The sequence below is a fragment of the Hippoglossus hippoglossus genome, chromosome 24 (genome assembly GCF_009819705.1).
Source record: "Hippoglossus hippoglossus isolate fHipHip1 chromosome 24, fHipHip1.pri, whole genome shotgun sequence".
NCBI classification, from domain to species: domain Eukaryota; kingdom Metazoa; phylum Chordata; class Actinopteri; order Pleuronectiformes; family Pleuronectidae; genus Hippoglossus; species Hippoglossus hippoglossus.
In genome coordinates, this window is record NC_047174.1 from 15329156 (window position 1) to 15355739 (window position 26584).

At 43.3% G+C, this 26584-nt stretch overlaps 1 protein-coding gene across 20 annotated transcripts in view; it reads left to right on the forward strand.

Moving 5' to 3' along the window:
* nrxn3b (neurexin 3b) overlaps positions 1-26584 on the forward strand; it is a 277893-nt gene that overhangs the window by 170831 nt on the left and 80478 nt on the right. The window contains exon 1 of one of the 20 annotated variants that reach the window (XM_034579336.1): positions 1440-2712. The exons of 18 other annotated variants lie outside the window; for them this stretch is intronic. In XM_034579336.1, the coding sequence (XP_034435227.1) occupies positions 2469-2712 (244 nt within the window). In that variant the 5' untranslated portion in view covers positions 1440-2468. Of the gene's footprint in view, positions 1-1439; positions 2713-26584 lie in introns of those variants that run through there. One more of the 20 variants, XM_034579335.1, reaches the window with a different exon arrangement.

The following is a 26584-nucleotide window of genomic DNA, read 5'->3' on the forward strand; positions in this document are numbered from 1 at the left end:
AAATTACAGAGGATTTAGAAAACGCATTCTCTCCAAATAAAAGGGCCTGCTACTAAAACTACTCTCCGAATTCAAAGCATCATCCAAATTAAAAGAAAGAAAATAATTCTCACTTCATTTGCCTGTGGCTTGCAGCTACTGGAACTACTCGAATCAAACGCTACTTGTACTCACACAAACATTAATGCAAAAATATAAGCTCTGACATATTTTTGCCTCTCATTCTTTCACATAGAAATTAGCTCTGTAGAAATCCTCTGATCCCAGCTGCCCCCTCCCTTTTACACGATCAATGGATGTCAGACTGTCCCCTCTCCTCTGTCGTTCATTTGCCCATGAAACATTATCTCTGTGTTCTGTGCTCACAACAAGCGGAGCAATAATTGTGCCCCCGGGTGTCTCAGATAAGGACTCCTTTTAAATGAAAAAAGGGAAAGAAAATATGAAGGGACATCTCGACGAATGCAACGAGTGAAGCTGAGGCTGTGAAGGAGCCGTGCACAGTGCCTCCTCAAAGCTAATAATCAGTTCGGCATTTGGAAAGTTTGCAGCACAGTCAGTGTCATGGCTACCACTCCATGCACATGCTTTCCCTTTTGTGTTTTTTTTCTTTTTTGAATATGTCTGTGTAATTCAGAAGGTCAAGAGCAAAACACTGAGCCCTCGTGTCAAAACAAATTACGCTTTGAAATCCAGCGTGATGCAACTGCGATTGGACCTTTGAGTTTGTGTATCTCTCCCCGATGCCTGGAGACAGTTCCACGCGACAGGAAACTGAAGATTGACAGAACAGGGACTTTCTTTCTGTCATTTTTGTTTGAGCGTAGAGAGATTCCACTCTTTGAAATTCACTAAATCTGTTGCAGTGTGCATAATGCATGGACCTATTTCTATTTTTTTTTTTTTTTTACTTCAGTGGCTTGGCTCCAATAGGCTTTCAGAAATCATCAAAACACAGGGAGAGCAGGTCACATGCTGTTGCAGGGAAAGTGACACCACGCTACTGTGGAGCCGGGTTCCAAAAACTGCGATGCCAGAAATACCAGGTTGCAAATACTATTATACATCCATTTCAGTTTCTCTCCCCCCCCCCCCCCCCACACTCTCTAATTTCTCTCGTCCGCTGCTCGTTCCCTAACTCTCTCCTCTCTTCCCTCCCTCACATCCCTTATTCTCTCTGTGACTAAAAGGCAGCCCACTCCTCTGCAGTGGCTGCCTGCCTCCCTGATTTGCTCGCTGCTCAGGGAGGATTTGCATAGGCTGGCCCACTTGCTGCTCCCTCCCCTCCCCCCCGTCCGCTCCTCTCCTCTCCCTGCCTCTGCCCCATCATCTTCACTTAGTTTCACCTGAGCCCTCATCCTCTCTTTTCTCTCTCTCTCTCCTCCATCCTCTCTTTCTTCCACCCTCCCCTCCTGGCTTGCTCGCTCGCTCACACCCCCCCACCACCACCACCACCACCTCTCCATCTCACTCGCTCCCAGCAGTTTCTCATTTTCTCGTCCGATTCTTTCTCCCTGGCTTTTCTCTTTCTTTATCTGTCTGCGAATCTGTCTCTCTCCACCGTGGAGTAATACAAAGAGCTATCAGTCTGGGTCTCCCTGGGTTAACAAGCCAGACCACTTCTCTTCTCAAGGGAAACTAAAAGAAAGGAAAGAAGAAAGAGCTGGCGAAAGAAGTGGGGGAGAAAAGAAAAGTCGGACAAATATTGGATCCAAACTTAAGGACGGAGATAAAGCACAAGCTGGGATCTTCACCTGGCGCTGATATTCTGTAGCCGAACTGTGAGGGAGCGGAGAGTGTGTTACTGCTAATACGATAGAGAGACAGAAAGCTGACAGTTCATCCGCGCCGGAGTGTGTGGGGCTCCTCGTCTCTCTTGTTCCCTCCCTCCATCCCTTCCTCCTCCTCGGTCTCATAGCCGAGGCTGTGTGTTATCTGTGGCTTGACAGAGCGGAGCTGTGCAGAACGAAGCGGAGCGAGCGGACAGAAGGCTGCAGCGCAGGTTGTTCTCTCCGCTGTCACTCACTCTGCGCCTGCAGGTGAAGAAGGGCGCACAGGGACACAGGTGTCGCCCGCAAAAGCGTGCATGCACAATTGCGTTAGTTGCTTGCACACACGCGCACACACAAATGCTGGGCTACATGGTCATCAAAGGAAAAGCCACGGGGTGATCCTGCCAAGAGCAGAAAGTAAAGACATATTGGATTCTGGTTCAAAGAGCCAGCAAGCAAACGAAGAACAGCGGGGGATCTGCTGCCTTCCAACGAGAAGGGTCCAAGAGACAAGCCTGAGCTGCATTTTGTTTGGAGGGACCTGCTGGATCTTACATCAACAAGGAGCGTTCTGATTTCTCTCTGTGATGGAGTTTCCTGCTGTATCCTGGCCAAAGGAAGGTCACTTTTTCTGAGATCGTTGTACATCTGCTTTACTCAATTTTAAATATCCAGTAGGGAGGGGGGGCGTGAACCATGCTCCCCAAAGGAAAGCTGCTCTGGATGTTGCCTCTGGCAGCGGGATGGATGGTGCTGGGCTCTGCCTGGGGCTCCTCTTCCTCCTCGTCTTCAGACCTCCATCTCCTGTCCCCTACCTCTGGAGCCCCCCTGCCCCCTGCCCTGCACCGGCCCGATCATCCGCAGGGCCCTCAGGGGCCCCGGCACCACCAGCCACCTGTGTCCATATACCGCTCCCCGGCCTCACTACGAGCCGGCCACGGTGAGTCCCGTCCCCACCTTCCCCATCCATCTTCTTTCTCCCCCTTCTCTCTGGCTTCACTTGTTTCTGTCAGTTTATCATCATAACCGATCAGAGTCAAAAGGAGCCATCTGTAGCAACCTCTCTATCGTTTTCTCTCCTACAACTGACTCACTCACTTCCTCCCCCCCTTCTGTCGCTCTGTCTTTGTCTTTCTGTCTTGCTCACCCTCTCACTCTTCCTACCACCACAGCACAAGGAGCTAATGATAGTTGACAGCAGCTCTGCATCATGGATCTGTATCTTGTTTATGAGATTATAGGTTTAATTGTCAGTGACACTGACAAGCACAACACCCACGGTGACTCTATCAACTGAGGAACAAGCAGCAACTCTGAATCACCATAATCCCACCTTGTAACTGATGATTGATAGAGTGAAGGACTGGACGATGGTTCTCCTCATCTTTAGAACGCGTGCTGCTGTTACTCACCTCTTTTCGCGATGGACTTGTCCTCTTAGATGTAGGTCTCTGTTTGACAAAATCACATCTGGCTTTTTGGAAATTTACTTTGAAATTAACAACCCTCTTTTTTGAAATGTCCATGTAGGATTTCATGCATCGGTTATCTATTCTAACAGCTGCACAAGCGTTTCTTCTCTGTGCACACCTAGGAGGGAGAATTAGCACCGGTGGTCACATGCCTTTTCATTATTGACTTATGTTTGATAGGTACTTAATGTGATCTAATAGCAGCATTAGCAATATTAAGTCTCTCCAGCTGTACAAGGAACATGCTTTTACGAATTGACTGTATTATTATGGTATCATTAGGTGGTTTAGTGGTTTTTATTTTTATCTAATTATTAATGGATTTATCCTTTTTTTTACCATCAAATTCTTTAAATGTTTTTGCTGCAATCACCTGCCAGTAAATATTATATAGTATATGTAATACAGTTATACAGTAAATATAGATTATGCAGTTGCTATGTGTTGAAGCATCTAAATAATAAAATCAATGTTTGAATTATTTTGACTTTGATAAAAAAACAATAGCATTTAATAATGTTTATTTGGGGATTTATAAGTTATCAAATTGAAAAGCGACAGAAAAATCATTGATTATAAATATAAACCATGTGTAAACCAGGAGTAACCGTAGTCACATTTTTGCAACACTGCTGGGTTATGATGTTTTAGATAAAATACCACTGGAGAATATTTTTTGGAAATAACACAAAGGAACAACCTGAACAAAAAGAAAAAGAACAGGCCAGATTCGAGGGGCCTTTGCTTAAAATCTGCATTCATAGCTTCTGGGGCGATCCAGCCTGTGCCAGTCTGTCTGTGTCTTTCCCTGCGAGGGGGATCAAATCCATTTGAAAAATACATTCGAGCCAGGTCTATGCTTGACTCCTTTTAACACATTGAGGGCTCATTTTATGCATGTAGAGGGCTATTGGAGCAGATGAGCCTGACAGGCAGTGGGAAGGAGGGAGAGAGAGGATCTGCATCACTAATGTGGAATGTGCAAACCATACAAAGTAAGAGAGACTGGGCAGGGACTGGGGTGGCAGCCATTTAAGAAGCCGTATAGGTGTGATGCTCGATCCTGTGCAACAGAATCACACTGATTGATTTATCCTCTTTGAAATTTCCTTTATTTGATCCTTTTAATTGCCCACATATGCTATTACAGACACATTCTCGTTGAATTTACTTGTGGATGACAAATAACAATATTTATATATGGTTGATTCATTTGAAATATCTTTCTAAACGTACGGATAAAATTGCTTATTTCCCAGACTACATTGTATCCACATAGAAGCTCTTGTTATTAGCCACATTACTGTTTGCATCAGAAGTCAGAGTTTCATAGCTGCATCGGTTCTGGTTGACTTCTGTGTAAATTTGCATGCAGAATGTGGTGACTCAGTACAGAGCGAGATAAGAGAGAGGAGAAAAAAAAATCTGGAGATTAGGAAGCTTGTTACTGTGCATACGTGTGTGTGTGTGTGTGTGTGTGTGTGTGTGTGTGTGTGTGTGTGTGTGTGTGTGTGTGTGTGTGAGTTAGTGTGCGTGTGGGGGGGATGCGTGTGTGTGCGTGTTTGTGAATTGCCTACTTACAATTCAGCAGCGACAGACTGACCCTGCTTTTGGGGGGATTGTAATTACAGATTCAGCTGAGACCTTGAAAGAAAACATACAGACACCAACAGATAAATGCTATGGCCCAGTTCTGTATGTATACATATACCGCAATGTAAGTGCAGGAAGTGGGCGACACGAGTCACATGACTTGTACTGAGTCAGACTTGAGTCGCACATTTGACGACTTGATACTGGCGTGGCTAAAAGTGATGACTCAGCTGGATGTTGACTTATTTTATGCGATACTTGTATCTTGTTTTTTTAGATATTGAGAAGTTACATGTTTTTATTTAAACATAATTGAGCGATTCAGCACATTAACAACAACAGACGTTATCCCAGGGCATTTCTATTTACTGCTGTTATCTGCTGGAGTTAGTTATTCTTGCTGAGCCTCACCTACGTCACAGCAAATAAACTGTATACATTTTTTTATCATTAAATTTTTTTTCGGTGAAGGAACCAGGGAAGTAGCTACACATAAGAGCACAAGAGTTAGAGGCCATCGCTACCTGCCATAGACTGTGTATAGCGATGGACGACATGCTGTATAGGTCATAAATCCTGCCCTCTACATGTTAACGGTTGGGACATAGGTCAAACTAAATGTTAATAATTTTTTCTCAAAGATGTTTTCTGTCATTTTTGTTTTTTACTAATCACACTCTTGTTTGTCCAAGTGCTAATCTGGTAAGTTTTTTATTTGTTATTTGATGCAGTAATTCAGGGTTATTTGTCATGATTGACAGCTGAGACTCACTCGTGATTGGACCATGCCACTCTAGCTCCGCCTCTTGATCGTTACTGTGCAGACTTTAGCTCTAAATGCAGAAGATGGCAAATTCGTATCCAGGAAATTTTGGCTTCATTTCTGGACAGAGGGAGGAAGTGGAGACTTGTCGTCCATCTTTATATTATGCACAGTCTATGTTACCTGCTCAGTTTAAGTCACCAGCAGACCCGAACACTGTGTGGACGACTGTGTGGTTATCGAATAGAACAATTATACGTTTAAATGTATTGCAGATAATTGTGTTCAGCCACTGTAATGAAGAATATAGCGAAATTAACTAAGTTTAGAAAGACCCACAAAAAAACAAACTTGAAAAGAGTTACACAAAAATGCTACCCACTAAAAAGGAGTCAGTTGCACTCCGGTTGTTTTACATGCGACCATTTGACATTGACATTTTCCCACATTGTCTTGTTTTTGACTGCCACAAAATGTCAATTATCAATGAGACTTATATGGTGTAAACATATTCTGTACCAGCCTCCATTCATGTTAAAACTCAACTTTTCATTTTAACTGATTTAAATGTGGACACTGAGGTTCATTATCAGAGTTTGTGCATTTCTTGACTTACAGCAGGAACTCAACTTGACTTGAACTTGGGGCTTAAAGGTTAAATCTTGAGACTTGCTAATGACTTGCAAATGTGTGACCTACTCTCACTTCTGGTTCGCACACACACACACACACACACACACACACACACACACACACTTCAGCACAAAGGTGCCTGATACATGTCTACATATTTTATGTATACATTCACACACTTTAACAGACACACAAACACAACACGCCCGGGGGACTTGCGCCCTCTTCGTCTAAACTCTTAATTAGAGCCAGTGACTCCGAGTGAGGGCAAGGCAGAGCGGAGGTATCTATAAATAAGGGAATGTGTTCAGGGTGCCATCGGCATGAATATCCAATAACAAGTTTTTTTCCCTGTTTTTTTATTTATTTATCACCATTGGAAAAAAGCACTATCTCAATGGGTTGCATTCCATTAGGAAGATGCAGGAACAGGAGCTGAAAAAATATGCTTATTTCTTAAGACTTGGAAAGACGTTTTAAGTGTTTCTGTTTATTTCACACACTTGCACACCAAAATATCTCTGGTAATTTCTAGATTTCTCACTATAAGTGATATAATGTCATATAACTGTAAATACTTAGGGATATGGAGGCTGTTTGTTAAAGAGCTGCAAGACAAACACTAGTCAAGATGTAGTGTGTTTCCTGCGCCAGCTTAAGGAGAATGGTAAGATACCTGTTCCACTATATCAACTATTTGAATTAGAATAAATATCTCTTCTCTATTGCGTACATTGTAACATACATTAATCCCAACCTGCTTTAATACATCACTGTCTGCTGCTCTACCAAACATATACGTCTATGACTAAACATATAAGTCACCAGACCAAAGTCAAATCCAGATCATGCTTCAAGTCTCACTGCTTTGGATATAAAGATAGAGGTTGCTCTGTAGTTAAAGCATCATTGCTTCGCTGTATATTGAGCAGATATTGTTTAAAAGTAAGTGAGTCACAGCTCTGAGGGTGGTTTAACCTGCTTTGAAGCTTTGCTCTCAGCACTTAAAGAGAGAGGGAGTGCGTGCGGTTTGCGTGTGTGTGTGATTGTGTGTGTGTGTGTGTGTGTGTAGCAGTCGTTTGAAACAAAATCTTCCTCATAGACTGGACCTGTGCTGTTATAAACGTCTTGAGCAGGTTGAAATGGAGAAAGGCTGAGATTCATATTCTCTCTCTCTCTCTCTCTCTCTCTCTCTCTCTCTCTCTCTCTCTCTCTCTCTCTCTCTCTCTCTGAGCTAAGCTTCAGCTCTGTGATTTGAATACAGGCTGCATCAAATTCTCCTTTTTTCTCACAAATTATCAAAGGATTGACATTTTTAGTTTGAGTCTGCTGTTTTTCTTCCTCGGGCCCTTGACACTGTTGGGGAAAAGTGGCAGCACCGGCACTTAGTCTAACTGAAAAATGGTTTTCTCCTCGCCGCCGGAAGAATAATTGAAAAGGAGGTGAACAAATTGTAATGGGGGGGGGGGGGGGGGGGGGGGGGACTATTCTATTGAAACTTTGGATCAAAGTGTATTCAAGACTGTGGTATGGTAAATATTTCTATAAATATATTGTGTGCTAACTTCAATTGACTGATGGAGAATGGGAGCAGTACATCACTCTCAGTAACCACAGCTCTATGGACCATTAGGTGGTCCGCTGCTTCACTCCAAACTAAAAAATCTCAACAACCGTTCAATAGATTACTATGAACTTTGGTACAGACACTCCTGTCCCCATTAGGATTTAATATAATGATGTTAATGAGCCTAAATGTTAGCATTTTCATTGTGAGCATATTCAAATCTTGACATTAGCATCTAGCTGGAAGTCCCAGTGGCTTGAATTCAGCCTAAAGGAGCATAAACTCCCACTCCTGTTATCACTGCTCGGTAAAATACCCTTCATTCACCTGAAGTATTTGCAATTTAGCTGTTTTTAGACATGAACTCTAATAAATGTACGGACATTTTCAGGAGTTTGCCTCTCACATATTAAAAACACAGCAGGAGGTAACCTGGGACAGATACGGGAACATTTCCAGAACATTCAGTTGGCGGTGGGTGCAACATGCAGGACGTTATGTTTTAATCCCACTGCGGATATCAAGTATTTTTGTTTACAGCACATTTACACCGAAGTGGGCCCTTATCAACAAACCCTCTTGTATCGCGTCGTCTTTCCATCTTTGTTGTCGTCTTCTACGTGTGTGACACCTGTTTTTCATCGTGAGATGTTTGTATTCTTCCAGTTTTGCATCCATTGTTTGTTAATTTTCCGGAAATTTTCCTTCTGTGTTCTCACAAGGGCTCTCTTGGACATTTTATCAGGGGGGCTGCTAGGAAAATGTTTCAATCCAATTCAATTGTATTTGAATAGCGCCAAATCATAATATACAGTATCTCAAGGCACTTTACATAGTAAGGTTAAGACCTTAAAAATTGCAGTGAAACTCAAAATTTCCCACCATGAGCAGCACTTTGGCGACTTTTGAGAGAGAAAAAAAGCTCCCTTGTTAACTGGAAGAAACCTCTATCAGAACCAGACTCCGTTTCGGGCGGCCATCTGCCTCGACCGGTTGGGGAGAGCGGAGGAAAATGGTGAAGAGGGGAGAGATGTGTGGAAAAGAGGGGAGAGAAAAGAGGGGAATAGAGAGAAGAGACCAGAAAATACGACTCTTACATTTGCGTTCTCACATACAGACACTGTGACTCTCTGCAGAGTCAGAAAGCTGCTTTAGTTTCATATCCTTGTATTTCTTTCTCCTAATTCGAGTCCTGTAGAAGTGAAAGCAGAGTGAATAAATGTAAACCTGGCTGCACTACACCTCTCTGGCTATCTTTAAAACATGCTTCCAGTGATAAATGCTGCCTGTGTCACTGTCACTGTTATTACCCCAAAGTATACACATAGCATATATGAAAAACTAATTCATAATGTAACAAGGGCAGAGAAATAACTGCAGAGTATTAGTTGTCCTTCCCAGTAGCTGGTGGAGATAGCATGGCAACACACTGGAACGGTTTGTGTTGTCACAGCTGGGCTTATGAAAAATGTATTTGACCCCTCAGTCTCCTGTAAAATGTATTGGTCCTGGTGCAGGAGCTGCATAATAACTTGTTCCACATGTAGCACGTATATAAATTATTCCAATGAACTGGGAGCATTGAATGCCTTTGTGTTGCTGTCTTACCTTGTTAAGGTGCGCGCATGTGCACGTGTGTGCAGGCGTGCTCCAGCACATTGATGGACTTGAATCATACTGGCCTCTGGCTATTCATGATGTGTCCAGAATGAGATGGAAAGACATAGTGAAGAACAAGAGAGTATGGATTGTGAAAGGTTGGAGGAGAAGAGGTAAAGATTCATGTCTGTGAGAAACAACGAGCCGCTTTCTCATTCGAATTTCCTCCATCGCCTTTCTTCCCTCCACATCCTGCTCCTCTTCGCTCAACTTCTTTCCCTCTTTTCTTGCAGCTGCCTGTTAATGCTCAGGACAATAGATCAATAAGAAAAGCTGTTCGAGGGGCTTCGTTGTGTGGTTTTGTTTTCTACCCCTCTTGTTGCACTCCGCACTCGTGCATTTTATCTCGGCAAAGGCGGTGTTATTTTTTAAGACCAGAGGAGTGAGAGATGATGAGGGAAGAGGGCGATAGAAAGGAAAGGAGAGAGGAAGCAGAACAGAGAGAGTAGAAGAAAACAAACGTGGAAAAACAAAGTTGGAGACATTAATGAGGTGACAGTGACATTGCGATGGCTCCCACCGCATTTCCCTCTCATCCTGACCTTTATCTCACTTTTATGCCGGCTCAGCTCGCAGCCTCCCTCTTTACCGTCCCCTCTTTTCTCTCCCCGACGTTCCCTCTGTCTTTGCTGATAGTTCTTTTCTTTCACAACATAGAGATGCACATCCTTTTTTTTCTTACTCTCTCTCTTTCCAAAACTCTTTGCTTCACTGCATTATTTTGTCCCTAAATGTGCTTGCTCTGCAAATTAAACAGGAAAAATCGCTCCTCTCAAGCTCATCTTCCAGAAACTCAGTGCTCTCTCTTTTACCCCCCTACGCTCGGTCACTCCAGCCGTGGATTATTCATTATATTTATGCTCTCTAGCTCTTCTAATTATGGCTCCAATAGGAAGTAGCTGAACACATTTCATAATTATCCATCAAATGATTATTCATTTGAACAAACCCCTACTGATTGTAGCTCCATCCTTGATGCAAATTAATAATCGGATGAGTGCAAATTGAACCAGGCCTATAGATATTTAATGGTTAATTTATTTTTATACTTCCTAATATTCAGCCATTTTTTTTAATGAACTTATTTCTTTTTCACAAGGATTATTACCATTCACTAATTCCAGTTCTGGTTCCAAAGTCAGTTCTCTTAAATGGCTGTGCCCCTCGTGTCATGTCAGTCTCCATGGAGACGGTGACAGAAACCTCCAGACATTAGACAGAAACCGAGATTTCCTGCAGAGGTCATTAAACAAGTTATATGTGATCCGCGGTGACATCATATAGTTTACTAATAGGTTGCTCGCCGGCCCTTGCAGCCTTTAGTGACTTCACTCAGAGCTCATTATGGGCTCCATCAAAAATACCAAGCGGCGAGACGTGAGAACACCTTTCAGATACTCAATTTTCCCTGTCAGATCCGCCGCTCGCCATGTGACACCGCTCGATTGAGTCAGTCATGAGGTGCTGACTCGCCTTGCGGAAAGTCGCTGGGACATTATTCAAGCGGGGGGGGGGTCCAAACATCAGAGACCACTTCTGCATTAAAGGAGTCCAAGACTTTCGCACTGAAGATTGTGACCTTGAGAGGTCATGGAGAGGGTATAATTTCTATAGATTATAAAGAAAGACCCCCCCCCCTCACACTTGCACCTCTCTCCAGGATGTGTCTCTTGGCAGTAATTAGCCCCTCAGTGATTGATTTCTGATTCTGTGAAAAGGGCTGTTGGAGCTATTGGCAGCAAGATGGAGCACTGTTATAGACAATGATTCGTAATGTCTGCTATTTGAATATCCTCCTTAGGGTTAATGGGCTGTCTTAATAGTTTATTGCTGTCATTTGCCATAGTAGAAATTAGGTGTTTCTTATAATATTACCTAATTAGCCTATATTTGCATTTGTAAGAGATGATAACTAAGTGTATATTTTTTGTCAGGCTCAGATATTTAGACATTAGCACCATGTCATAGGTAATCATTGCTACTGCTCGACACACCAGAGCTTGGACTGAGCATCTAGACCAACACGTTTGTACAGACACATGCACAACCTACGGATAATTCATCCACTGATAAATATGTTTACAGCCAAGTAAATATAATATTTGTAATCCCCTCCATCTTTCCCAGCAAGGACCCAATAAATAACTCTTGCCCTGCCAGGTTTGCAATGCAGTATTTCTCGTTTATTGTGGTTTATCGTGGCGGAAGGGAGCGAATAAGCAACGGAGAGATATAGAACTATTTGGAGTGAAAGAGAGAGGTAGCAGAGAGGCGGCAGATAAATTGAGAAGAAGATGGAGAGAGTGTACACGCGGAAGAAAGCGAGGTGCAGCACAGAGGCACACAGAGAAAGAGAGATTGGGGGGTAGCCTCTCCAGCCCACTCCAGTCAAGGCTAAAGTAGCTAATGGGCTTGCCCAGACGCACTGAGTGGATATTGCATTGGGACTTCCTGCAGTCCCTCAGCAAACAGTCAGTCGGGGTTGGCTAAGAGGCTCGCTGGCCACACGGAAACATGATATCATCTTACTAGCGGCGCTAATATGGACACACCGCCAGCCAGGAAGAGAGACAGGGAGGCAGGGAGGCAGGCAGGGAGGCAGGCCGAGCCGGCGTGAACCCAATTTTGACCGAGCCGATGAAGGAACACCCGTAGGGAGAATTGATTGGGCCGGCTGATGGGTCAGGTGTTCCAGCATGCACGTGTCGTGTCCTGACATGAACAGCTTGTGTAATAGCTTGTACTTGTGCATTTGTCGGAAGAACGAGAAACAAAGCAGCACAACAGACAGTCTGACATCCTCCATCCTCCATTTTAGAAACTGAAAATCCTGAGTGAACTTTCAGAGCCCAAGTTTGTATTTATGTTCCTTTAGAATGGCACTTGAGCACAAACCTCCACCAAGGCCCAACAGTCCCCTTCAATTCACACTCATAGATATCAGTTCCCTAAATTATTTTCTTTTTCATCAAGATCTTACTTATATTTCCTGTGAAATCTGAAGAGACCCCTAATTCTTTATCAATCATTAACAATGATAGGAGAAGAAATTAATAAATTATAGATTTGTAGGGAGGCAAAGGTCAACATGAGAACATGATCCAACAGTTTTTCTTAATTTTTTCCTGCAGGAATATATAGTGGCTCTATGCCCCCCCCCCCCCCCCCCCCCCCCCGACCGCCAGTTTGAGAACCACTGCTGAAGCTTTTGCACAATTCAGCTGACAAACAAATTGTGTTTCCCTTCAGCTGTTTGTACGTACAAATAGTTGTAAATGGGTAATGCAGGAATTTGAAAAAAGAAAACACTGCCACTGTCCCAGTTTTGAGTCCAGATGGGGACCCTTGTTGGAAGTCACCCCTCCTTAATCACCACACTGGCTGATTAAAAACACCAGTTTCTGCTGCTCAATTAATTATGTAATCTCGTCACATCCTCCTAATTGTCCATATCACATGCTGATTTACATTTCATTCTGCCAAAATTCAGGAAATCTTCCTACAAGTTGCACATTTTGCAAACAAACACAGCGTGTGTTTAAACTGTTACACTGACAGCTTCTAGGAGGGCGTGCACATGCACGGACACATGCTGCAAATCTTTGCCACCCAGCTGCTCTTCCTCCACACTGCACACTCGTCCCTCGGGAATCATTAGCAACCTCTGAGGGCAACACTGTGCCAGGGGTCGGTCACAAGTTTAACAGAAGGTCAAAGGGCACAAGTGTTTTTCTCCACACTCCTTGACTTCTTGTTCATCGTACAGAGAACTGTCTCACTGCAACTGCCTCTCTCTGACTCTGTGTCATAGTTTATGATAATAACGAGTGAAATTAACTTAAAAAGAAATCGAGAGGCTGAGAGAGAGATAGGAAAAAAGGTAGGCAGCAGACCGCCTCTTTACTCAAGTCTTACATAACCGGCTGAGACTTAGCAAGCGTTAACCTGTGATTCATCCTGTTTTACAGGGCACTTAGTGGATATGGATAATTCATATGGATCCCAAAAGCCCCCCAGGGCACTGTTGATGTAAACAATATATGTCCTATATTTGTCAGAATGAAGAGTGCAAGGAGCAGTTCAGCCTCGCTCGCAGGACAAAACTGCAACTGCCCCGCCTGGGTAAGATTGATTAGAGGCTCATTACTCCATGCATGTCTCTGCAGTGAGTGTGTGTGTGCGCGCGCGCGCGTGTGTGTGTGTGTGTGTGTGTGTGAGTGGGTGTTTCCTTGATTTGATTTATCAAGTGCTCAAAAGCAGGCCGAAGGATTAATCACAGCGATGATAGCATGCCAAGCTATTATCTACATTGCTTTATCTGGAGATGCTGACTCCGGCTTGATACTGACTGCGTACAGTGTGTGTATGTGAGAGAGACTGTGCCTCTGTTTATGCGAAGCAGAGATTATGTACTTCTCTGTCTATATGACTTTTCTCTTGTGTGTAATGCGCTAGTACCGCTTTCTTACGAAAAGGCAGATTAAATTGTAGACAGAGGAGAGTTTTTTTTTTTCTTTTGAATCTAATACAGTATATATTGGTGCTTGTAATCTGCTTATGCGAGGCAGGTTAAATTGTGTGCACCTGTGAAGAGAGATGTATTTTGTGAGGTCTCCCCATCGGATGCAAACAAACACACCGCTGCTCTGCTGGTGCTCTTGTATCTGCACTAGAATATGAGTCACCCCTCTTCCACCTTCCTCCTCTCTTGTCCATCACTTGCATAGAATCACTCAACTCGACGCTCGGTGCTGTGAACCTGATGATACTATTACACACACACAGATACACACACACACATACATGCAAAGACTCCGTACCCACTCTGTGTCTCACTCCCTCCCTCCCTCTAATTGATTTTCTCCTCTCTATGGCTGTCCTCTAGCCACCACATTTGATCCTTATTTCACCCTTACCTCGGCCTGCCCTTATCAGTGCTGACTGTAAACTAAGCAGATTTATCCAACAAAAGGCCTGCTTTTCCATTTTTTTCACAGCAATGCAAAATCAATCCATTTATCTTCCTCCATCGAGCTCGTCTGCCGTCTCTCTAGCCGTCTATCTTGCCGCAGTCATTTTTTTTCTCAGCTAAAAGCTTAAGCTTTCAGATAATACCCAGGTCTCAAATAATAGTTGGTTGCACAAACAAACAAATGATGTAATTAAAATGTCAAAAATAGAGGCACGTTGCATGAAGAATGTGGCGAATTTATCGAGATCTAAACATTAATTTCAGAGTGCAAAAACAAGGTTGTGGCATTTAACAAAAATATTTGATTTAACATGAAAATGCCATCTGGAGAGGTAATTATTGTGCACTTTGGACTGCCAGAGTATTTTATGTGAAACATCTCTGCAGAATATAGTGATTAAAAGAGTTTAATTAGCAGCTTCTAAATACCAATTTCAAAAGTGGAAGTGATTCAAAAAAATCTATAAAATGAGATAAGATAAGATAAGATAGACTTTACTAATCCCGTAGAAATCCTTGTGCCCGTCATTTTATTAACACACCATAGCACAATACACAAGAGTACAATAGAATAAAATAATCGAGTATCATGTGTAAAAAAAATAAATAAGGGAATATGAAAAGAGTGTGTATGGAGTAGATTCAGAACAAGTACCCACTAGAAATAAAAAATATTATCACAATTTACGTGAGCTAATGCTCAACTAAAGTGGAATCAGAAAGAAGTTATGACAATGTTAATAGTAATAAGTATTATGGGAGTAGTGGTGCACTTGATATTGAACATATGATGCTTAACATAGTGATATTGCACTTGAAAATGTATGCGATGAAAATGTTATTCTCTTTGACCAATAATAGTCAGCAGCAGAAGGATGAGGATAACATGATGTTATCTGCTGTTTTACTAATTAGGGCTGTGGTGATGTACATTACACCAAGTGTATTATTAAATATTTAAAATGATTGAATTCTAAAACAGAGGCTTATCAGAAAACTGAGCCATACTCTACGATAATCTGATGAAATATACTTAGAGAGCAAAGAGGGTACATTTTTAAAATTCTGGCTTGACTCTAATATGAGCTGCGTTCAAATACACGGAATGTATGCTAATCCAGTCCAAATACTCAAAGGCTAAGTGATAATAATACAAAGTCTGATTGAAAATTCGTGGTATCTAACAAGCTGTGTAGCTACCTCGCAATCTGCTGCCGAGATGTCTAGGGATTTCACCAGCTACCGCCAGATAAAACCACCACTGTGGTTCTGTATTTCAAGCACTGTTCATTGCAGCTTCTTTCTCCCCACTGAAAGGACCTGTCCTCAGAACTGGCAGCATACAGTACAGATTACATATTTGAATGCAGCAGAGAGACACAGGCTTATCCTGATACAGTATCACTCGCCCAGATCTATAGGTGTGAGTGTGCGGCCGTGTGCTGCCTGAATGGAATTCAACTGCAATGCCCACGCATGATTTGTCACCAGCGTTAATTCCACAAACCAACATCCCGAGCTTTTCATTTTCATAAAAAGTGCTTGTTCCATTTTTATCTCTATCCCTTGTCTATCCATTGTGTTGTCTTTTCTTCTTTATCTCTTGGATAATTCTCTTGTTTTATCTCTGCTTTTCTTTCTATCTGGCCCTATGTCCAAGCTGCCTCCCCCCATCTCTCCCTCTCTCTCTCTCTATCCCCCTCCCTCCACTTTTTGCCCTCATGCCAAGTTGCAGGCTCAGGCTACGTTGAGCCGCATTCGTGACAGCGTCTGAGCGAATTAACGCAGTGCTGCCACTGTGTGCAGACATCTAGGACACACAGCAGAGGAAAAAAAAATAGAAAAACGCAGCCCCCGTTCTGTCTATCTATCTGGCCAAGCTGGAGCAGAGCTTATCAGGCTCTACTCGGAAAGAGAAGCGGATATTCACCCCCACTGCAATGCCATAGTGTACATATCAGTGGCAGTCCAGGCAACATAGTCGCAGTTTTCAAATGTCAAAAGCTAGTGTATGTATGTGTGTGTGTGTGTGTGTGTGTGTGAGTTTAGGGCTCGAATAACTTATACAGTTAAGTGAATTTATGTTTCAGCTGACCTTAATGTTCCCAGTTCAGATGGCTGCTCTGCTTCACCAGCAGACAGAAGGTAAAATATGTCCTCCGTAATACCTGGATAAACTTCGTTGCCTCCAAGCACAACTACTGATTGTGATGTATGGCTCAGTATAACGCTTTCTTAACAGAGACAGAATATTTTCACCTTTTTCACATTTAACTTTACTTCAACTTTAACATACCATCCATCAATTTAAGCCATACAATCTCACGGATTAGGAATTATTTTTTGAAAAGTGCATGTCAACATAGTCTGACTTCATTATCCTCCTCCCTAGAATCCATTTAGTTATTGTTACTGGTTCAGGTTCAGTGATTCTCGGTTGGAAATCCTACATCTTATCTAACCTTTAGCCCTGGAACTGGTGTAATTGATGAGCGAACACAGGTGATTATCGGAGCTGGCGTTGACCACAGAACGCGGAATCGATACTGAAGTGCCGTATTGATCCTTATGGCAGTTGTTGATGAAGTGGAGAGGCTCATTGGGAGATGAGTGCAGGGAGCATGATTCAATGAGCTGATGGGTTTTTATCGAGGGGTTAAGTCTGCTGTCCGGCGGGCTTTGCTGACATTCAGACCTTCGGTGTTGGTTTGGCTTAACATCGTGGTCCTGGAATGACTGTATTGACCTTTCTGTAAGCGTGTGCACATGCATGTCTTACTCGTTAGGACTTTTGGTTGTATGACTATTGTTCAGTTTAAATCGTATGACACACTCGGAGGTGTTCACACGTAGCTGTTGTTGCAGCAGCCTCTTACAAATTGAAAGCACCTGATTTCCTGTGGCACCTTTGCTGCAGATGATGAAACACAACCATAATGTCAGTACTGATGGCTATAATATTTCAAAATTTAAAAGAAAGTCAGGCCGGAGAAATGTGTGTACGTGTGCTGCTTTTTAACCGACCAAACTCGGCGTGTCTGGTTAGGTCTGGTTTGTAGAAGGCTGTCGACTAGATAGGAGCTGGCAGGTATGGTGCTTTGCAGCCCCCTCTCCTGTCTCATGGAATACTGTTGCTCCTCTGTCTCAAAGTGCCTCCAACTGTGTGTGTCCACATGTATACTGTATGTGTCTGTATTTGCGCTTCCTGCGTGTTTTCACTGTTCTGCGTAACCGTGGTATAGCCGGGGGCAGCCTCCTGCCATGTGGAATGCACCCCAGCGTGAATCGACTTCAAAGCCTGAACACATGCACATCCACCCAGACCCACACAGGCTCAGTATGGAAGCACCTTCAGAGAACGTTTTACACACAGAGACATGTCTATATGCACATGTCTCTGTGCACTACAAAACCTTTTCAACACTTTCCACATGTATCTGTGCATTCACTGATATCAGATCAATGCAGTCAAGTGGCATCAATGCCGAGCAGCCTGACGCTTTGATACTACGATGGCCACGACTGAAGTGCGTGGGTGGATAAATAGATGGATGTATATTTGTGTGCTTGTGTGTATACGTACTGTGTGTGTCTGGGTTTTCAGCTCAAGCTGAAAGGTACATTGAAGCCACACACACTTTACCACAGGCGTGACCCTTGGGTTTCCAATTGCGGCACAAACAAGCTTTTAGAAGTGCTTAAATAAAAGGATAGTTTATGTACAGAAGTCACAGTAAAAATACCCCCAAATTCATTTGTGCCCAATATTTACGCCCACGTCTTAATATGAAGTGGCATCCAGTGTACTGTAGTAGACGAAAACAAAGCTTCTGACAATGTGTTGCCTTAACACTCTACACACACTATAAAAACATCTCTTGCACAGTACACACAAAATGCACCAAATTTTAGACACTGGGACATCCCTATCTCCTTGGTTTTTAGTTTTCTTTCTGTTGGCAGCGCAGCAAATTCAAAAATGTTTGGATGCCAGAATGAAGAGAAGAAGGAGAATGGACAGACGATCTTACAGCCAAAACCATCAGACTCAAATCTCAAAGGAGCCGTTTAATTCTCAGTGCTTTTCCATGTACCAGTGCCCATACATCAATGTGCACACATGTTGCTGCACACCAGACAATCACCCATTATACTGGTTCTCATATTCAACAAGTATTCATACGTACTGAATATGATGCACAGCAGTGACCATTAAAGCGTCTCCAGTCGTCTAGTTAGAGGTCTATGACCGGGAAGTAAAGAGCTTTGCTCTTTTATCTAGCTGCAGCTCTCAAATGGAGTGGAGACATTCAATTTAAAGTCTAAGATCTGGTAGAAGCCAGTGACTTCCATTAACTCTGTCCCTGTGAAGTAGTTGGAGAGGTAGAGCATCAAAGAACTTTAATTATCCTGCCCTGCAATGGGGGGAGACAAAGTGATAGAACGGAGGCAGAAAAAAAGCAAGGTACAGCAAGAGAGATGGAGAAAGAAAGGCTAGGACCAAGGGATGGAAAAGGTGCAAGGTGTATGTATAATCCGCCATAAATTTGGCTGATCTGCTCGATTCGCTGCCTTTTTGCTTTTGAAGGACTCTCAAGGATTAAATTGCTTCCGTGCTTTCATTATCTGCCATTTGATTGGATTGTGGAGCCCTGCTGAGGTATGCTATCAGGAAGTAATGGGCAAATCTAGTTGCATTATTATTTTATTTTCATTTGGTCTTAGCCGTAGATAGGAATCTGCCGACAAAACCGGAATTTATTCACAGTTATTGATAGCTTTGATCACAGCGGGCAAGTGGTAGACTGGAGCACAGACAAAGCGTGTATGAACAGTTGCATAGAGAAACAGAACATAATTCTAAAACTTTGCAAGCGCTCGGGTAGGGAGAGAAAGGGGAGAGTCTTAGGAGGACGGATTGAATGCTTCCATGTGAAATGATGAAAAAAGAAAGCACATTTCTCCTCTCTTTCTTTTTAGTAGGCCAGCGAAGAGCGATAGTGGGACAGACATTCAGACAAAGTGGTGGAGTGGAGGGCGGTCTGTTGGGAGCAGGGCGTTAAAGGTCAGGGACGGGGAGATGGCTCTAGCACAAAGACATAATTGGCTAGGCAGAGAGCCAGTTCAACACACACACACACACACACACACACGCACACACACACGCACACGCACACGCACACGCACACGCACACACATACTGTAGAGGTAGGGGATAGTGGCCCGTGTGGATAGAGGGAGAATTGGAGCCTACTGAGGGAATTGGAGCCACTGGAGAGAAATGTGTAAAAGTCTTGACAAAGATTGTTTGGCTCTTTATATGTCACCCGTGTTTTTTACTCCTCTGTAAAACCTGGAGATCCCGACTGCAAGCCATTTGGTATAACTTTTTTTTTTTTTTTTGTCGCTGTTGTCACACACACATACACACACACACACACACACAGCCCTCCCTTCAGCACTCTCTGTTGCTTTTCATATCCAGATATTTTTGAGGTTCCTCTCTATGCAATATCTCACTGTCGTCATCCAAACTTTAATGCAGTTGACTCTCTTCTCCCTTTCTCTTTTTCCCCTCTCGCTCCTCCTCTTCCCTGGAGTGGCTGCAGACATCCAGAAAGTTACAGTTCCAACAGAATACCAATGCCCTTCTCAAATGGTGCAATAACCAACCAGCAAAACCCAAATATGCAGAGTGCATACACTTTGAGACAGAATCAAAAGAGTACTCCAAAAAGGGGGTAATTCATCACTTATGGAGTTATTCTTTTTATACCTTACACATTTGTTTTATCGAAGACTTGCAGGAACGTGCCGCTTCTGGGAATGCTTAGCTTTAGCGGGGCTCATTTGCATTAACAATTAGTGGTAATCAAAGCTGGACCAGGAGCTATGCAACCAAAGCCATGACTACCACTGCCACCAATTCATTCCTGTTGCAGGTGTGTTGTCAAGTAATGGCTTTCGTAGCCTCAGGGACATGGACATACCTTTACATCTCTCCTTTACAAGTACACTCATATGCCCTCAGAGGAAGACACTCGACTAAAGCCCCCCACCACCTAATTCACGATCATGTCATGCATAATGAAGATCGCCTCGATGCTGCAGCGAAGAGGAAAGGAGGAGACTGAGATTAGGGTTAAGGGCACTGCATTTGATGCCTATCATCAAACAGAATTAAAATCTTGTAATAGAGGTAAAAAGCACCCTTGGGCAGTAAAGAGTAGGAGTGGTTGGGTTGAAGGCAATGCAAAAGAAGTGAGTGTGCTCAGGGTATATAGTGGGAGACAGGCTTTGCTTTGAGGGGGTGGGCGGGGGTGGGGAGGTTGGCCCAATCAAACTATCCACAGGCATTGATTCAATGTGACTGCTGTAAGTGGTTGTAAGTGAGGAAATAGTCAAACTCTCATTGGTCAGGACATTTGGAGATCGCTCTCTTAGGCTTGCACAAGGGTGCATTAGCCGGTCCTTCCTTCTTCCTAGTGTGGTGTTGTGTGGAGAACAGCACGGGCGTCACGTACTGATCTTTTTTTTCCTCCAAGTCTGACAACTCTCCATTCATTGTGCAGCATTCGATCAACCGCTGAGAGTTTTAATTGGTCCATTCGGATGATTCACTGATCTCAGTGCAACAAACAATTTGATGTTTTTGTTGAGAAATCGTCCATTACACAGACTGAACAAAGATGAAATTGACAACGTCTCCTCTCCTTTCATGTCTCTATTCTGTCCCGTCCTCTGTCAGATGCGTCTTCTCCTGGTGAGACTGAGAGAGATGAGAAAGACATATAGACAAAGAATTCACAGTCATTCTCTGCTTGTCACCTTTCTTGTGGGAACTCTTTTTGCATCAGCGTAATGTTTTATTGATTTATTGGCACCGTGAGAATGGTCCATTTATCCCCATCTCAGAGAGAAGTATGAGTGTTGTTGATGCGTTCTGACTGAATAATCCGGGTATTAATCGAAGCCAAGGAGTGTCAAGATGAGGCGATCGGGCTGTTTGATGTCTAGTAAAAGTGGCGTCCGACTGAAGCTCTTTGTTACAGGGATTGCGATAAGGGCTTAGCCCAGAAGCTCTGATGCATCACACTGGGGCAGCCCCAGCAAAGAGTAAAATCATCATTTCGTAACCTCTGAACACGAGCTCTAAAGGATTACGGTGCTGCAAAGGAATTGTTTATGTCATTTGCAATATTAAATTATTCTTTTGGGGTTGGGTATAGCCACCTCTATGTGGCGCTGTGGTTGAGTATGAGGTAGATGTGGCATTTCAAGGAGCCTAAGTGAAATCTAATATGGCATTTGTTTAATTAAAACCAAGGCAGTGTTTTGGGGGCAGCAGATTAGTGCTTAAAAGATCCAATTAAAGTGTTTGGTGAGAGTGGAGCTCCGGAGCCTGTTGGGTTTCCTCTCAGATAAGTGAAATACCTTGCAGCCAAACCTGATGTGCAGATATAATGAGAAAGGACCCTTAGTGCTACCCAGGGCCAGTCATAACTAAGGTTCCTGCTATTGACCCACCTCTGCCTGTCCTACCCTCCTTCCAACTCCAAAGAAACCAGACACACACTCTTGTTGTGCAACCTAATAGCACAATCAGCATGTCTCGGAGAGAAAGAGAAATATTTGGAAGCACTGCGGCGTCCCTCATTTTCGATGAAGCCTGATTACCATCATGTTCTGTGCAAAGATGCTGGAAAAACAAACTGAGATAAAGAGAGAGCAGAGTTTTCTTTGCAGTTTGTATGTTAGTCTAATCTCTCCCTCTTGTCTACGTCTTTTATTAGATTCTGAGGAGGCTCCAACAACCGCTGTCTTGATGGGATAAAATGGGGATATTTAGCATTCAACTAATGTTTTTTTTTGTACCATTAATACCGGCGCAAGTTACTTCCTGTGAGTAATAGTTCATTTTGGCCCATTTGTACATACAGACGCAGCTGGCCGGAATGATCAGGACAGTTAGTCATGGGAGGCCTGTGTGAGAATATTGCTGTGGGTAATGGGATGTGAGGTTTCATATATTCCCATTTTTCTGTGTTTTCCCCCCTGTCAGCCAGCCACATTGACAGTTTGTTTCCCAACACTACGCCTCTCACTCCTGCCGTCCTTAGTTACCATGCTAGAACCGCATATCTCGCTTCACACGCCACAATAGAGCACTCCGCACCGGCCATTAGTGAAGCAATCAGCATATTATAATGTAAATATTTGCCTGGGGCTCTTTTGAAGGATCCACGTCCAAGTGAATAAGTATGAGGGTCCCCAGATGAAATTGATACTTGCAGGCTGCATATGCAAACATGCACCTGTGTACATGCATGTGTATCTGTGCATAGACAAAGAGACACAGTGCTAAGCCAATGGCAGTCACCCACACAAGCCTTTCCTCTCTCTATCTCAAGTTTCTATTTTCAACAACTGTGCCCGGATAGAAATGCCATCAGTCTGAAGAACTTCTATTGTACTCGCTGGCAGGGTGCTTGTGGTGCACTTGATGGAACAAAATAAAAGTTTAAACCGATCAAGGTAATGTGAAATTTGACAGAGCAAAACGTTCTCCCCAAGACAGCTTTGAAGTTTTCACTTTGTTTCAATGTTTGACGTCAGGGTTGCTTGTTGAGCAGATGTATACATGCTCTCTTATGGCAGAAAGATGCCTTCCAGTCTTGTCTTTCATCCCAGCTTCACTTCCTTGACATCTCTTTCATTTAAAATTCCATTATTGTCATATCCTTGTTTTTTTATCAGAGTAAGTAATTCAATGTACTGAAATATTGAGAAGAGTTTAGAGTGTTTTGCATCGTATCAGATCTGTGTTACAATAAATGCGGCATCTACTCCATTAAATCTGCTCATTGCCTCAAAGGCCTTATCTTGTCCCTTATTACTACCTCTATGGGGAAAAAAATGTTTAACAATAGCCTGTCCAAGTTGCCAGTTTACAGGGTGGGTAGTCTTACTACCATTATACTACTGTAGCTGTCCTGGAGACCTCTCTGGCCTTTATACTGTTGACCTGACCACACTACACATCTGAACTACACATTGCACACCTCAGGCTACTTTTATGCCTCTCAGTTCGTCATACCCATCACCTTTCACTGAGCCTCCCTGATAAAGCTTTTAGTCGAATGCAAAGATGGGACCAGGCAATAGCCAGGTTTTGCACATGACATGCTTTGGTGATGTTGAAATGTGAACCAGAATTGCGGAGGTGTAGCTTTAGAGAGAGATCTTAAAGAAATGTTTCTAATACTGTGCTAAACACAGTACTGTTGGTTCCAGTAGGCACAAATGATGGACATGAAAGAGCTGCAGTGTATTTTTCGTACTTTTTTTTTTTTTTATAGAAGTGAAAGGTTTGTATGCCGGTCACACTCTGTGTATTATTATTCTACACCAGCCCGCTGTGTTACTTCAAGGTGAACAGCCCTCTACTACTGTATATGTAGTATAGAACATATGTCCATAACATCAGACAGGAAGCTATTCCATTCAGTCACCCATATTGAAAAGAAATACAAAATATGTGGTGTACATCCATAAAGCTGGAGCATGACAGTTCAAAGGTATTAACTGTGCTCCTTGCATCGTTAGTGGGGCTATTAACGCCTCCCATGGCACAGTGAAACACATCCCTGTCACTATTCCCACCTAAGGCCGCAGTAAAATGAAGACCAAACCTGATAGGCTGTGCGTGACTGTGACACCTGTTGGCTCAGCCTATAGGACAACATTGATGTTTTTCCTATGATGAAACGAGCTCATGTCTAGACTATACAATGGGCCCTGTCACCTTGCCTTTTCTACTGCAACATATTTAAAGTGTATAGCTTACTGAGCATCGACAGTTTCTGTCTTTTTAGCAGGAATTGATTGTGTGCCTATAGGTAAGTCTCCGTACGACAGGAGTAGTAATATGTTTTAATGAGCTTGACTCCCCAGGGCAGTGGAATAAATTTCTCAATTTGGCATCGGAGGGAAAATGTTCGAGAGCCCATGCTTTGTGCCATTGTATTTTCCCAGGGCAAGGAGAGGCGGTGGGACCTGCTGAATGAAGACATGCCAAAATATATTTGAATGATGCAGGTTTCGGTTGCTGTTTTGTCAAAGGTAGCTCTGGGGTTCTGCTGGCTGAGGCTCTCTTTGTCTTTCCTGCGCAGTTGCTCATTTTCATGCGTTCCATATGAGCCAAGATGTGTACAAGCCTGGGCTGAGGGATTGAAGAAAGCTTTGTGCGTAGGTTTTGCCTACAGTCCCGGTCCCCGCTACCCATGCCACTGCAACAATTCCCCCATCCATTTGACTCACACAGAGTGGCAGATTTCTTTTGCCTTTCATGAGCTGTTGAAAGCCGCTGTCACTCGCTTTAAATTTCTCGTCAGCTCAACTAAGTACATCTTCAAAGAAAGCAACTGGGGGCCCACTGGTATGTGTGGGGTTGAGGTATATGAATGAAAGACAGAAGAAAGAAGGAGTGTAGAAGAAGAGAGAAACCCTTAGCTTAACTTGGCTTGGCTCTGTGTATACATCTACTTACTTCAATCAAAGTCTGCCCTTATGATAAGAGGCATACACATGGGATGGATGGATGGAAGGAAGGAAGGAAGGCTGGCCGGACATCACACACATACATAAAGGAGTTTCTCAGCTTTAGGGTCATATCCTCAAGCGTGATCACCTACTAAGCCTACAGTATATGATCACAAGTGATATTGAAGTAAAATTTCACTGAAGTTACAGAAAGTGCAGGAAGACATCCAACTTAATTTCCCTCAATACATTTTGTTGTGTTAACATGCTCTAGGCAACTATCTTCTTCCTCAGGGCATGATGTGTATTTAATCAGCTTTAAGCTGTTCTTGACAACGATTCAAATAACAACTTAATAACTATTGAGAATGGCTTCATAAGAGCCTTTTTTAACACGCAATTGGGATCACAGGCCAGCAAGGTTAAAAAAACTTGTCAGGATATTTTGGAGCACTCAAAAATGCAAGCACAGGTCTTCAAGCCCTTGAACATCCACTTACTTTCAATAGCAAGCACACCCACATGCTCACACACATCACAACAGCAGTAATAACAACATGGAGAGCTTTTTGGCCTGGCCTTTAATTAGGCCGACACTAAGACACACTGAGAGGCCAGCATGTTCCATCCCACTGCCCTTTAAACTCCCCTGGGTCCTCTCAACCTCACCCCAGGAAAATTCAGCTAAGCCTCAGTCGCTGATCAGCATACACATCTGCACGCGCTTCCACACAAACTCACTTCATATTGTCAGGCTCACATGCACGTGCAGATGTGCGCAGTCTCCTCAAACGCATCCTTACTTGTGTCTTTGTCTTGTCCTCAGTGGGACTGGCATGCACCCTCCCGCCTATCGCCAATCCATATCTCCTTAAGGATTCTGTTAATTACAGCTTTCAAGAAGCACCCTTTACCCCATGTCTTTCCCTTCCATCCCCTTCTCATCGATCGCAGCTCTTCTTGTTTACTTGTAGATAGGCTGTGTGGCAGCGGCCTTTAAAGCATATAGCTCCACCCCTCCCCTCCCCTCCTCTCCCAAACCCATTCTCTTCCTTTTGATAAAGGATTGGAAACAGATATCAGAGGAGGTGGTGCAGGGCCGACCTCTTCATGGTTTTGTGGCTAAATCACTGAAAGGAGATGGATTGTGTCTCTGCCGCCACCAGATTTTCCTCCCCATGGCTTGACTCACTGCTGTTTTGTCTTGGGCTCAATGTCCTTGGAGCAGGGATAGAACTAATGGCAAGACATGGTCAATGTAGCTGGTCAATGGGTGGAGGTAGAGGTAGAGGAATCAGGAGGAGAAGAATGTAGAGGAGAGAGTGGAGGTGAATTGAGGAAAGGGGAGGGCGTTAATTATAAAGTAGACACATTCAATAAAGGACTGGAGTCAAACCCCCTTCCGCTGGGAATTGGAAAACAGCAACTACAGAGTACCATTCCAATATTGGATCCCAGAAGCAGTGATAAAGACTGTCTGAGTCAGAGTGCGCAAAGACCAAGAGAAGAAGTAAAAGAAAGAAATTGCTGTGCATGTGTGCTAAAACAGCATTTATTCTTACGTACAGACGGTTGAGAAACTAAAGAAAAAACATAAAGTGTATAACATCA